This window comes from Microchirus variegatus, assembly GCF_963457635.1.
Source record: "Microchirus variegatus genome assembly, chromosome: 4".
Lineage (NCBI taxonomy): Eukaryota > Metazoa > Chordata > Actinopteri > Pleuronectiformes > Soleidae > Microchirus > Microchirus variegatus.
In genome coordinates, this window is record NC_139805.1 from 28,642,819 (window position 1) to 28,659,882 (window position 17,064).

Sequence of the window (17,064 nt, forward strand, 5' to 3'; positions counted from 1 at the left end):
CCACAACTACTGCACCAACCACTACAACCTCTGCACCAACCACAACTACTGCAGCAACCACAACTACTGCAACAACTATAACTGCCCCAACAACAACTGCACCAACCACTACAACTACTGCACCAACCACTACAACTACAACCCCAACCACAACAACTGCACTGACTACCACAACAACTGCACCACCCACTACAACAATTGCACCGACCACTACAACTACTGCCCTAACCACTGCTATTACTGCACCAATCACTACAACTACTGCGCCAACCACAACTACTGCACCAACTACAACTACTGAACCAACTACCACATCTACTGCCCCAACCACGACAACCACTGCACCAACCACAACAACTCCTGCCCCAACAACTACAACTACTGCACCAACTACCACAACTACTGCCCCAACTACAACTTCTGCACCAACCACAACAACTACAGCACCAACCACAGCTACTGCACCAACTACCACAACTACTGCACCAACCACCACAACTCCTGCCCTAACAACTACAACTACAGCATCAACTACCACAACTACTGCCCCTACTGAAACTTCTGCACCAACCACAACTACAGCACCAACCACAGCTAGTGCACCAACTACCACAAATACTGCACCAACCACAACTACTGCACCAACTACCACAACAACTGCAACAACCACTACGACTACTACACCAACCACTTCAACTACTGCCCCAACCACAACTACTGCACCAATTACCACGACAACTACTGTACCAATAACTACAACTACTGCGCCAACCACAACTACTGCACCAACCACTACAACTACTGCACCAACCACTACAACTACTGCCCCAACCACAACTACTGCACCAACTACTACAACTACTATCCCAACTGCACCAACCACTACAACTACTGCCCCAACCACAACTACTGCACCAACTACCACAACTACTGCACCAACCATCACAACTACTGCACCAACCATCACAACTACTGGACCAACTACCACAACTACTGCACCAACCACTACAACTACTGCACCAACCACAACAACTACAGCACCAAGCACAACTACTGCACCAACTACCACAACAACTGCACCAACCATCACAACTACTGCACCAACGACTACAACTACTGCACCAATTACAACTACTGAACCAACTACCACAACAACTGCACCAACTACAACTACTGAACCAACTACCACAACTACTGCCCCAACAACTACAACTACTACACCACCTACCACAACTACTGCACCAACTACTACAACTACTATCCCAACTGCACCAACCACTACAACTACTGCCCCAACCACAACTACTGCACCAACTACCACAACTACTGCACCAACCATCACAACTACTGCACCAACCGTCACAACTACTGGACCAACTACCACAACTACTGCACCAACCACTTCAACTACTGCACCAACCACAACAACTACTGCACCAACCACAACTACTGCACCAACTACCACAACAACTGCACCAACCATTACAACTACTGCACCAACGACTACAACTACTGCACCAATTACAACTACTGAACCAACTACCACAACTACTGCACCAACCACTACAACTACTGCCCCAACCACAACAACTGCACTGACTACCACAACAACTGCACTAACCATCACAACTACTGCACCAACTACCACAACTACTGCACCAACCACTACAACAATTGCACCAACCACTACAACTACTGCCCCAACCACTGCTACTACTGCACCAATCACTAGAACTACTGTGCCAACCACAACTACTGCACCAACTACAACTACTGAACCAACTACCACATCTACTGCCACAACCACCACAACCACTGCACGAACCATAACAACTCCTGCCCCAACAATTACAACTACTGAACCAACTACCACATCTACTGCCCCAACCACCACAACCACTGCACGAACCACAACAACTCCTGCACCAACTACCACAACAACTGCACCAACCATCACAACTACTGCACCAACGACTACAACTACTGCACCAACCACAGCTACTGCACCAACTACCACAACTACTGCACCAACCACTACAACTCCTTCCCCAACAACTACAACTACAGCATCAACTACCACAACTACTGCCCCTACTACAACTTCTGCACCAACCACTACAACTCCTGCCCCAACAACTACAACTACTGCACCAACCACAACTACTGCCCCTACTACAACTTCTGCACCAACCACAACAACTACTGCACAAACGACTACAACTACTGCACCAACTACAACTACTGAACCAACTACCACAACTACTGCACCAACCACTACAACTACTGCCCCAACCACAACAGCTGCACTTACTACCACAACAACTGCACCAACCATCACCACTACTGCACCAACTACCACAACAACTGCAACAACCACTACAACTACTACACCAACCACTTCAACTACTGCCCCAACCACAACTACTGCACCAACTACCACAACAACTACAACTACTGCGCCAACCACAACTACTGCACCAACGACCACAACTACTGCACCAACTACTACAACTACTATCCCAACTGCACCAACCACTACAACTACTGCCCCAACCACAACTACTGCACCAACTACCACAACTACTGCACCAACTATCACAACTACTGCACCAACCATCACAACTACTGGACCAACTACCACAACTACTGCACCAACCACTACAACTACTGCACCAACCACAACAACTACTGCACCAACCACAACTACTGCAACAACTACAACTGCCCCAACAACAACTGCACCAACCACAACTACTGCACCAAGTACCACAACTGCACCAACCATCACAACTACTGCACCAACGACTACAACTACTGCACCAACTACAACTACTGAACCAACTACCACAACTACTGCACCAACCACTACAACTACTGCCCCAACCACAACAACTGCACTGACTACCACAACAACTGCACCAACCATCACCACTACTGCACCAACTACCACAACTACTGCACCAACCACTACAACAATTGCACCAACCACTACAACTACTGCCCCAACCACTGCTACTACTGCACCAATCACTACAACTACTGCGCCAACCACAACTACTGCACCAACTACAACTACTGAACCAACTACCACATCTACTGCCCCAACCACCACAACCACTGCACGAACCACAACTCCTGCCCCAACAACTACAACTACTGCACCAACTACAACAACTACTGCCCCAACTACAACTTCTGCACCAACCACAACAACTATAGCACCAACCACAGCTACTGCACCAACTACCACAACTACTGCACCAACCACTACAACTCCTGCCCCAACAACTACAACTACAGCATCAACTACCACAACTACTGCCCCTACTACAACTTCTGCACCAACCACAACAACTACAGCCCCAACCACAGCTAGTGCACCAACTACCACAACTACTGCACCAACCACTACAACTTCTGCCCCAACCATCACAACTACTGCACCAACCACAACAACTACTGCCCCAACCACAACAGCTGCACTTACTACCACAACAACTGCACCAACCATCACCACTACTGCACCAACTACCACAACAACTGCAACAACCACTACAACTACTACACCAACCACTTCAACTACTGCCCCAACCACAACTACTGCACCAACTACCACAACAACTACAACTACTGCGCCAACCACAACTACTGCACCAACGACCACAACTACTGCACCAACTACTACAACTACTATCCCAACTGCACCAACCACTACAACTACTGCCCCAACCACAACTACTGCACCAACTACCACAACTACTGCACCAACTATCACAACTACTGCACCAACCATCACAACTACTGGACCAACTACCACAACTACTGCACCAACCACTACAACTACTGCACCAACCACAACAACTACTGCACCAACCACAACTACTGCAACAACTACAACTGCCCCAACAACAACTGCACCAACCACAACTACTGCACCAAGTACCACAACTGCACCAACCATCACAACTACTGCACCAACGACTACAACTACTGCACCAACTACAACTACTGAACCAACTACCACAACTACTGCACCAACCACTACAACTACTGCCCCAACCACAACAACTGCACTGACTACCACAACAACTGCACCAACCATCACCACTACTGCACCAACTACCACAACTACCGCACCAACCACTACAACAATTGCACCAACCACAGCTACTGCACCAACTACCACAACTACTGCACCAACCACTACAACTCCTGCCCCAACAACTACAACTACAGCATCAACTACCACAACTACTGCCCCTACTACAACTTCTGCACCAACCACAACAACTACAGACCCAACCACAGCTAGTGCACCAACTACCACAACTACTGCACCAACCACCACAACTTCTGCCCCAACCATCACAACTACTGCACCAACCACAACAACTACTGCCCCAACCACAACAGCTGCACTTACTACCACAACAACTGCACCAACCATCACCACTACTGCACCAACTACCACAACAACTGCAACAACCACTACAACTACTACACCAACCACTTCAACTACTGCCCCAACCACAACTACTGCACCAACTACCACAACAACTACAACTACTGCGCCAACCACAACTACTGCACCAACGACCACAACTACTGCACCAACTACTACAACTACTATCCCAACTGCACCAACCACTACAACTACTGCCCCAACCACAACTACTGCACCAACTACCACAACTACTGCACCAACTATCACAACTACTGCACCAACCATCACAACTACTGGACCAACTACCACAACTACTGCACCAACCACTACAACTACTGCACCAACCACAACAACTACTGCACCAACCACAACTACTGCAACAACTACAACTGCCCCAACAACAACTGCACCAACCACAACTACTGCACCAAGTACCACAACTGCACCAACCATGACAACTACTGCACCAACGACTACAACTACTGCACCAACTACAACTACTGAACCAACTACCACAACTACTGCACCAACCACTACAACTACTGCCCCAACCACAACAACTGCACTGACTACCACAACAACTGCACCATCCATCACCACTACTGCACCAACTACCACAACTACTGCACCAACCACTACAACAATTGCACCAACCACTACAACTACTGCCCCAACCACTGCTACTACTGCACCAATCACTACAACTACTACGCCAACCACAACTACTGCACCAACTACAACTACTGAACCAACTACCACATCTACTGCCCCAACCACCACAACCGCTGCACGAACCACAACAACTCCTGCCCCAACAACTACAACTACTGCACCAACAACAACAACTACTGCCCCAACTACAACTTCTGCACCAACCACAACAACTACAGCACCAACCACAGCTACTGCACCAACTACCACAACTACTGCACCAACCACTACAACTCCTGCCCCAACAACTACAACTACAGCATCAACTACCACAACTACTGCCCCTACTACAACTTCTGCACCAACCACAACAACTACAGCCCCAACCACAGCTAGTGCACCAACTACCACAACTACTGCACCAACCACTACAACTTCTGCCCCAACCATCACAACTAATGCACCAACCACAACAACTCCTGCCCCAACAACTACAACTGCTGCACCAACCACAACTACTGCACCAACTACCACAACAACTGCAACAACCACTACAACTACTACACCAACCACTTCAACTACTGCCCCAACCACAACTACTGCACCAACTACCACAACTACTGCACCAATAACTGCATCTACTGCACCAACCACAACTACTGCACCAACCACTACAACTACTGCACCAACCACTACAACTACTGCCCCAACCACAACTACTGCACCAACTACCACAACAACTGCACCAACTACAACTACTGAACCAACCACAACTACTGCACCAACTACTACAACGACTATCCCAACTGCACCAACCACTACAACTACTGCACCAACCACAACTACTGCACCAACTACCACAACTACTGCACCAACCATCACAACTACTGCACCAACCATCACAACTACTGGACCAACTACCACAACTACTGCACCAACCACTACAACTACTGCACCAACCACAACTACTGCAACAACAACAACTGCCCCAACAACAACTTCACCAACCACAACTACTGCACCAACTACCACAACAACTACACCAACCATCACAACTACTGCACCAACGACTACAACTACTGAACCAACAACTACAACTTCTGCACCAACTACCACAACTGCTGCCCCAACTACAACTACTGCACCAACCACAACAATGACTGCACCAACTACCACAACTACTGCACCAACCACTACAACTACTGTCCCAACTGCACCAACCACTACAACTACTGCCCAGACCACAACTACTGCACCAACCATCACAACTACTGCACCAACCATCACAACTACTGCACCAACTACCACAACTACTGCACCAACCACTACAGCGACTGCACCAACCACAACTTCTGTACCAACCACAACAACTACTGCCCCAACAACTACTGCACCAAACACTACAACTACTGCACCAACCACTACAACTACTGCACCAACCACTACAACTACTGCACCAACTACCACAACAACTGCACCAACCATCACAACTACTGCACCTACTACCACAACTACTGCACCAACCACTACAACTTCTGCACCAACCACTACAACTACTGCACCAACCACTACAACTACTGCACCAACTACCACAACAACTGCACCAACCATCACAACTACTTCACCAACTACTACAACTACTGCACCAACCACTACAACTTCTGCACCAACTACAACAACTACTGCACCAACTACCACAACTACTGCACGAACCACTACAACTACTATCCCAACTGCACCAACCACTACAACTACGGCCCCAACCACAACAGCTGCACTTACTACCACAACAACTGCACCAACCATCACCACTACTGCACCAACTACCACAACAACTGCAACAACCACTACAACTACTACACCAACCACTTCAACTACTGCCCCAACCACAACTACTGCACCAACTACCACAACAACTACAACTACTGCGCCAACCACAACTACTGCACCAACGACCACAACTACTGCACCAACTACTACAACTACTATCCCAACTGCACCAACCACTACAACTACTGCCCCAACCACAACTACTGCACCAACTACCACAACTACTGCACCAACTATCACAACTACTGCACCAACCATCACAACTACTGGACCAACTACCACAACTACTGCACCAACCACTACAACTACTGCACCAACCACAACTACTGCACCAACCACAACTACTGCAACAACTACAACTGCCCCAACAACAACTGCACCAACCACAACTACTGCACCAAGTACCACAACTGCACCAACCATCACAAATACTGCACCAACGACTACAACTACTGCACCAACTACAACTACTGAACCAACTACCACAACTACTGCACCAACCACTACAACTACTGCCCCAACCACAACAACTGCACTGACTACCACAACAACTGCACCAACCATCACCACTACTGCACCAACTACCACAACTACCGCACCAACCACTACAACAATTGCACCAACCACTACAACTACTGCCCCAACCACTGCTACTACTGCACCAATCACTACAACTACTGTGCCAACCACAACTACTGCACCAACTACAACTACTGAACCAACTACCACATCTACTGCCCCAACCACCACAACCACTGCACGAACCACAACAACTACTGCCCCAACAACTACAACTACTGCACCAAATACAACAACTACTGCCCCAACTACAACTTCTGCACCAACCACAACAACTACAGCACCAACCACAGCTACTGCACCAACTACCACAACTACTGCACCAACCACTACAACTCCTGCCCCAACAACTACAACTACAGCATCAACTACCACAACTACTGGCCCTACTACAACTTCTGCACCAACCACAACAACTACAGCCCCAACCACAGCTAGTGCACCAACTACCACAACTACTGCACCAACCACTACAACTTCTGCCCCAACCATCACAACTACTGCACCAACCACAACAACTACTGCCCCAACCACAACAGCTGCACTTACTACCACAACAACTGCACCAACCATCACCACTACTGCACCAACTACCACAACAACTGCAACAACCACTACAACTACTACACCAACCACTTCAACTACTGCCCCAACCACAACTACTGCACCAACTACCACAACAACTACAACTACTGCGCCAACCACAACTACTGCACCAACGACCACAACTACTGCACCAACTACTACAACTACTATCCCAACTGCACCAACCACTACAACTACTGCCCCAACCACAACTACTGCACCAACTACCACAACTACTGCACCAACTATCACAACTACTGCACCAACCATCACAACTACTGGACCAACTACCACAACTACTGCACCAACCACTACAACTACTGCACCAACCACAGCAACTACTGCACCAACCACAACTACTGCAACAACTACAACTGCCCCAACAACAACTGCACCAACCACAACTACTGCACCAAGTACCACAACTGCACCAACCATCACAACTACTGCACCAACGACTACAACTACTGCACCAACTACAACTACTGAACCAACTACCACAACTACTGCACCAACCACTACAACTACTGCCCCAACCACAACAACTGCACTGACTACCACAACAACTGCACCAACCATCACCACTACTGCACCAACTACCACAACTACTGCACCAACCACTACAACAATTGCACCAACCACTACAACTACTGCCCCAACCACTGCTACTACTGCACCAATCACTACAACTACTGTGCCAACCACAACTACTGCACCAACTACAACTACTGAACCAACTACCACATCTACTGCCCCAACCACCACAACCACTGCACGAACCACAACAACTACTGCCCCAACAACTACAACTACTGCACCAAATACAACAACTACTGCCCCAACTACAACTTCTGCACCAACCACAACAACTACAGCACCAACCACAGCTACTGCACCAACTACCACAACTACTGCACCAACCACTACAACTCCTGCCCCAACAACTACAACTACAGCATCAACTACCACAACTACTGCCCCTACTACAACTTCTGCACCAACCACAACAACTACAGCCCCAACCACAGCTAGTGCACCAACTACCACAACTACTGCACCAACCACTACAACTTCTGCCCCAACCATCACAACTACTGCACCAACCACAACAACTACTGCCCCAACCACAACAGCTGCACTTACTACCACAACAACTGCACCAACCATCACCACTACTGCACCAACTACCACAACAACTGCAACAACCACTACAACTACTACACCAACCACTTCAACTACTGCCCCAACCACAACTACTGCATCAACTACCACAACAACTACAACTACTGCGCCAACCACAACTACTGCACCAACGACCACAACTACTGCACCAACTACTACAACTACTATCCCAACTGCACCAACCACTACAACTACTGCCCCAACCACAACTACTGCACCAACTACCACAACTACTGCACCAACAACCACAACTACTGCACCAACTATCACAACTACTGCACCAACCATCACAACTACTGGACCAACTACCACAACTACTGCACCAACCACTACAACTACTGCACCAACCACAACAACTACTGCACCAACCACAACTACTGCAACAACTACAACTGCCCCAACAACAACTGCACCAACCACAACTACTGCACCAAGTACCACAACTGCACAAACCATCACAACTACTGCACCAACGACTACAACTACTGCACCAACTACAACTACTGAACCAACTACCAAAACTACTGCACCAACCACTACAACTACTGCCCCAACCACAACAACTGCACTGACTACCACAACAACTGCACCAACCATCACCACTACTGCACCAACTACCACAACTACTGCACCAACCACTACAACAATTGCACCAACCACTACAACTACTGCCCCACCCACTGCTACTACTGCACCAATCACTACAACTACTGCGCCAACCACAACTACTGCACCAACTACAACTACTGAACCAACTACCACATCTACAGCACCAACCACAGCTACTGCACCAACTACCACAACTACTGCCCCAACCACCACAACCGCTGCACGAACCACAACAACTCCTGCCCCAACAACTACAACTACTGCACCAACTACAACAACTACTGCCCCAACTACAACTTCTGCACCAACCACAACAACTACAGCACCAACCACAGCTACTGCACCAACTACCACAACTACTGCACCAACCACTACAACTCTTGCCCCAACAACTTCAACTACAGCATCAACTACCACAACTACTGCCCCTACTACAACTTCTGCACCAACCACAACAACTACAGCCCCAACCACAGCTAGTGCACCAACTACCATAACTACTGCACCAACCACTACAACTTCTGCCCCAACCATCACAACTACTGCACCAACCACAACAACTCCTGCCCCAACAACTACAACTGCTGCACCAACCACAACTACTGCACCAACTACCACAACAACTGCAACAACCACTACAACTACTACACCAACAACTTCAACTACTGCCCCAACCACAACTACTGCACCAACTACCACAACTACTGCACCAATAACTACATCTACTGCACCAACCACAACTACTGCACCAACCACTACAACTACTGCACCAACTACTACAACTACTGCCCCAACCACAACTACTGCACCAACTACCACAACAACTGCACCAACTACAACTACTGAACCAACCACAACTACTGCACCAACTACTACAACTTCTATCCCAACTGCACCAACCACTACAACTACTGCCCCAACCACAACTACTGCACCAACTACCACAACTACTGCACCAACCATCACAACTACTGCACCAACCATCACAACTACTGGACCAACTACCACAACTACTGCACCAACCACTACAACTACTGCACCAACCACAACTACTGCAACAACTACAACTGCCCCAACAACAACTGCACCAACCACAACTACTGCACCAACTACCACAACAACTGCACCAACCATCACAACTACTGCACCAACGACTACAACTACTGCACCAACTACAACTACTGAACCAACTACCACAACTTCTGCACCAACAACTACAACTTCTGCACCAACTACCACAACTGCTGCCCCAACTACAACTACTGCACCAACCACAACAATGACTGCACCAACTACCACAACTACTGCACCAACCACTACAACTAATATCCCAACTGCACCAACCACTACAACTACTGTCCCAACCACAACTACTGCACCAACTGCCACAACTAATGCACCAACCACTACAACTACTGCACCAACCACAACAACTACTGCACCAACCACAACTACTGCCCCAACCACAACTGCCCCAACAACAACTGCACCAACCACTACAACTACTGCACCAACCACAACTACTGCACAAACTACCACAACTACTGCGCCAACTACAACTACTGCACCAACCACTACAACTACTGCACCAACAACTATAACTTCTGCACCAACCACTACAACTACTGCACCAACCACAACAACTACTGCACCAACGACAACTACTGCCCCAACCACAACTGCCCCAACAACAACTGCACCAACCACTACAACTACTGCACCAACCACAACTACTTCACAAACTACCACAACTACTGCGCCAACTACAACTACTGCACCAACCACTACAACTACTGCACCAACAACTACAACTTCTGCACCAACCACTACAACTACTGAACCAACCACAACAACTATTGCACCAACCACAACTACTGCACCAACCACAACTACTGCGCCAACTACAACTACTGCACCAACCACAACTACTACTGCACCAACCACAACTTCTTCACCAACCACTACAACAACTGCACCAATAACCACTACTACTACTGCACCAATAACTACAACTACTATGCCAACCACAACTACTGCACCAACCACTACAACTACTGCACCTATCACTACAACTACTGCCTCAACCACTACTACTACTGCACCAATAACTACAACTACTGCGCCAACCACAATTACTGCGCCAACCACAACTACTGTACCATCTACTGTGCAAACTACAACGTCTACACCAACCACAATAACTAAACCACCTACCACAGATACTGCACCAACTACCACAACTACTGCACCAATAACAACAACTACTGCACCAATAACAACAAATACTGCGTCAACCACAACAACTAAACCACCTACCACAGATACTGCACCAACTACCACAACTACTGCACCAATAACAACAACTACTGCACCAATAACAACAAATACTGCGTCAACCACAACTACTGCACCAACTACAACTACTGCCCCAACAACTACAACTGCTGCACCAACAACTACAACTTCCGCACCAACTACCACAACTACTGCCCCAACTACTGCACCAACCACAACAACCACTGCACCAACTACCACAACTACTGCACCAACCACTACAACTACTATCCCAACTGCACCAACCACTACAACTACTGCCCAGACCACAACTACTGCACCAACCATCACAACTACTGCACCAACCATCACAACTACTGCACCAACTACCACAACTACTGCACCAACCACTACAGCGACTGCACCAACCACAACTTCTGTACCAACCACAACTACTGCCCCAACAACTACTGCACCAACCACTACAACTACTGCACCAACCACTACAACTACTGCACCAACCACTACAACTACTGCACCAACTACCACAACAACTGCACCAACCATCACAACTACTGCACCAACTACCACAACTACTGCACCAACCACTACAACTTCTGCACCAACCACTACAACTACTGCACCAACCACTACAACTACTGCACCAACTACCACAACAACTGCACCAACCATCACAACTACTTCACCAACTACCACAACTACTGCACCAACCACTACAACTTCTGCACCAACTACAACAACTACTGCACCAACTACCACAACTACTGCACCAACCACTACAACTACTGCACCAACTACCACAACAACTGCACCAACCATCACAACTACTTCACCAACTACCACAACTACTGCACCAACCACTACAACTTCTGCACCAACTACAACAACTACTGCACCAACTACCACAACTACTGCACCAACCACTACAACTACTATCCCAACTGCACCAACCACTACAACTACTGCCCCGACCACAACAACTGCACCAACTACCACAACTACTGTACCAACCACTACTACTACTGCACCAATAACTACAACTACTGCATCAACCACAACTACTGCAACAACTACAACTGCCCCAACAACAACTGCACCAACCATCACAACTTCTGCACCAACCACTTCAACTACTGCCCCAACCACTACTACTACTGCACCAATAACTACAACTACTGTACCAACCACAACTACTGCACCAACCCATACAACTACTGCACCTATTACTATAACTACTGCCCCAACCACTACTACTACTGCACCAATAACTACAACTACTGCACCAACCACAACTACTGCGCCAACCACAACTACTGCACCAACTACAACTACTGCACCAACTACAACGTCTACACCAACCACAACTACACCACCAACCACAGCTACTGCACCAACTACCACAACTACTGCACCAATAACAACAACTACTGCGCCAACCACAACTACTGCACCAACTACAACTACTGAACCAACTACCACAACTACTGCCCCAACAACTACAACTGCTGCACCAACAACTATCACTTCTGCACCAACTACCACAACTACTGCCCCAACTACAACTACTGCACCAACCACAACAACGACTGCACCAACTACCACAACTACTGCACCAACCACTACAACTACTATCCCAACTGCACCAACCACTACAACTACTGCCCCAACCACAACTACTGCACCAACTACCACAACTACTGCACCAACCATCACAACTACTGCACCAACTACCACAACTACTGCACATACCACTACAACTACTGCACCAACCACAACAACTACTGCACCAACCACCACAAATACTGCACCAACTACAACTGCCCCAACTGCACCAACTACAACTGCACCAACAAATACTGCACCAACCACAACTACTGCACCAACCACCACAATTACTGCACCAACCACCACAACTACTACACCAACTACCACAAGTACTGCACCAACTACCACAACTACTGCACCAACTACTACAACTATTGCCCCATCTACAACTACAGGTAACTGTTCTTATTTATACAACATTGTTTCAGCTGCTACAAAGTGATTTTCTTTCAAAATTATTAACTGGATGGATTTTCATGAAGAAATTACAATTTCACACTCAACAAAGCTTGATTGTAAGAATGAGACAGCCTACTTCTTTAAAATATGCTGAGGCTTTAGTGATTCTCAGAGGGACAAAAAACGTTACAATACAGCAGAATTGGCAACATTCTAAAGACCTTGGGAAGGTAAAATGGTTTTGTCAACTGTGCCTTTAAGATTAAGATTAAGATTAAGATTCCCTTATTAGTCCCGCAATGGGGAAATTCCAATTACTGCAACCGTGAATTAGTGAACACACACACAGCACACAGTGAGGTGAAGTACAAACTAACCCAGAGCAGTGAGCTGCCTGCATTCAGCAGCGCTCGGGGAGCAGTGAGGGGGTTAGGTGCCTTGCTCAGGGGCACTTCAGCCTCGGACTGGTCGAGGATTGAACCAGCTACCTTGCTGTCGCAAGCTCAAAGCCCTAACCACTAGGCCTCAGCTGCCATTTAAACAAAGTACATCATAAAAATAGCTTTGTTTTTCTGAATTCATGACATATTTCATTTTCAATTTTTTTCCATGACAATTTTTTCCTTATTAGTTTTTTCTGCCTCTGAATGAACAAGGTGCCTGCATAAAGTCAACAAACTCAGAAGAGAGACAGGAGAGTCTCCCAGTGTCTAAAAAAAAAAAAAAGGAAATATCAGGAAGAATGATCTCATTCATTGAGAAAAATGTTGAGCTTTTTTTATTTTAAGTGACGAGAATATGCTTCTCTATCTCGGAATGCTTTTGAACTCAGCCATTTTTAAGTGTTTTGAAACTTAATGAACAATTACAGCCATGTAAAGTTGAAGACCCTGCTTTTTAGATTTGAATGCACTCATCCATATTTGTCTTCACTTTACAGCTGGAGCACTTGTGTGTCACACTTGCACAGATGACGATTGTACAAGCACAATGTCACTACCATGTGCCACAGAGACAATGTGTATAACTGCTGCCATTACAGGTACTTTTGTCAATACATAATTTATTACTATCCATTGACAAACAAGAGTGCTTTGAGAAATATAATTGACAAACTGCACTTTGACTCTGCAGCGGTTGCATCTGGAATTCCTGGAACACAAATCTTCAAAGCGTGTGCATCATCCTCCCTGTGTCCAGTCACAGGCTCCCAGATATTTTCTGGTAACGCGGGTGTTTCGCGTGCACTTGCATCTGCGACGTGCTGCAACACAGATAACTGTAACTCAGACACTCCATCTTGTAAGTACAGGTCGATGATTATCACAATTAATGCTAATGATAAGGAGAGAGATATTATTCTCAAATCTTCATCAACTTTTTGTCATTGTTTTCTGTTTCAGTCCTGACTGCTCAACCACCCAACGGCTTACTGTGTTATGTATGTGACCCTGTTACCTCACTATGCACCACTTCAATACCATGTACTGGAACAGAGAATCTCTGCTTTCAAGCAAGCCGTGAGTCGCCTTCTTATATCTTTTAGTAATTTATTAATTTTGGCATCAAAGTAGCTGTGTGCCATGAATTTTTTCACCAAATGTGCATGTGTGTGTGTGTACAGTATATAGACTGATTAATTGTTGGCGCTTTAAATGGAAAAAAACAATTAAATAGAGATTGAGACATCAAGGCTATCACAACCACAGAAGGGTTAAACTAAATGGAAATTATTGTTCATTTTCAGTGACGAATGGGACCTACACTTCTCCTGCCTTTGGTTGTGCATCTACAAACATGTGTGCAGCTGCTGCCAGTCTGGGGACACTACCTTTTATGCAAGATGTTGGCAGTGTCATGAGCGGACCTGCCTGTTGTGGGACAAATCTGTGTAACACTCAACTCACAACAACTACTGCGCCAACCACTACAACTACTGCACCAAGGACCACAACTACTGCACCAACCACAACAACTACTGCACCAACCACAACAACTACTGCACAAACCACAGCTAAAGCACCAACTACCACAACTACTGCCCCAACTACTGCACCAACCACTACAACTACTGCACCAACAACTACAACTTCAGCACCAACCACAGCTACTGCACCAACTACCATAACTACTGCACCAACCACTACAGCTACTGCATCAACCACAACTACCGCACCAACCACAACAACTACTGCACAAACAACAACTGCACCAACTACCACAACTACTGCCCCAACAACTACAACTACTGCAACAACAACTACAACTACTGCACCAACCACAACAACTACTGCACCAACCCAAGCTAATGCACCGACTACCACAACAACTGTCCCAACTACAACTGCTGCACCAACCACTACAACTACTGCACCGACAACTACAACTTCTGCACCAGCCACAACAACTACAGCACCAACTACAACAACTACTGCCCCAACAACTACAACTACGGCACCAACAACTACAACTACTGCACAAACAACTACAACTACTTCTGCACCAACCACTACAACTTCTGCCCCACCAACCACAACAACTTCACCACCAACCACAGTTACTGCACCAACTACCACAACTACTGCACCAACGACTACAACTACTGCACCAACTACCACAACTACTGCACCAACCACAACAACTACTGCACAAACCACAGCTAAAGCACCAACTACCACAACTACTGCCCCAACCACAACAACTACTGCACAAACCACAGCTAAAGCACCAACTACCACAACTACTGCCCCAACTTCAACTTCAGCACCAACCACAGCTACTGCACCAACTACCACAACTAATGCACCAACAACTACTGCAGCAACCACAACAACTACTGCACCAACCCAAGCTAATGCACCGACTACCACAACAACTGCCCCAAC

At 47.0% G+C, this 17,064-nt stretch overlaps 1 protein-coding gene across 1 annotated transcript in view; it reads left to right on the forward strand.

Annotated features, from left to right (window-relative positions):
* Positions 1-15,588, forward strand: part of LOC310926175 (uncharacterized protein) — a gene marked incomplete at both ends in the record, with an annotated part of 68,258 nt that extends 52,670 nt beyond the window's left edge. The window contains 2 exons of the mRNA XM_083888275.1: positions 3,220-3,740; positions 15,583-15,588. Of these exons, the coding sequence (XP_083744401.1) occupies positions 3,220-3,740; positions 15,583-15,588 (527 nt within the window). The remainder of the gene's footprint in view (positions 1-3,219; positions 3,741-15,582) is intronic.
* Between the last annotated feature and the right edge of the window lie 1,476 nt (positions 15,589-17,064).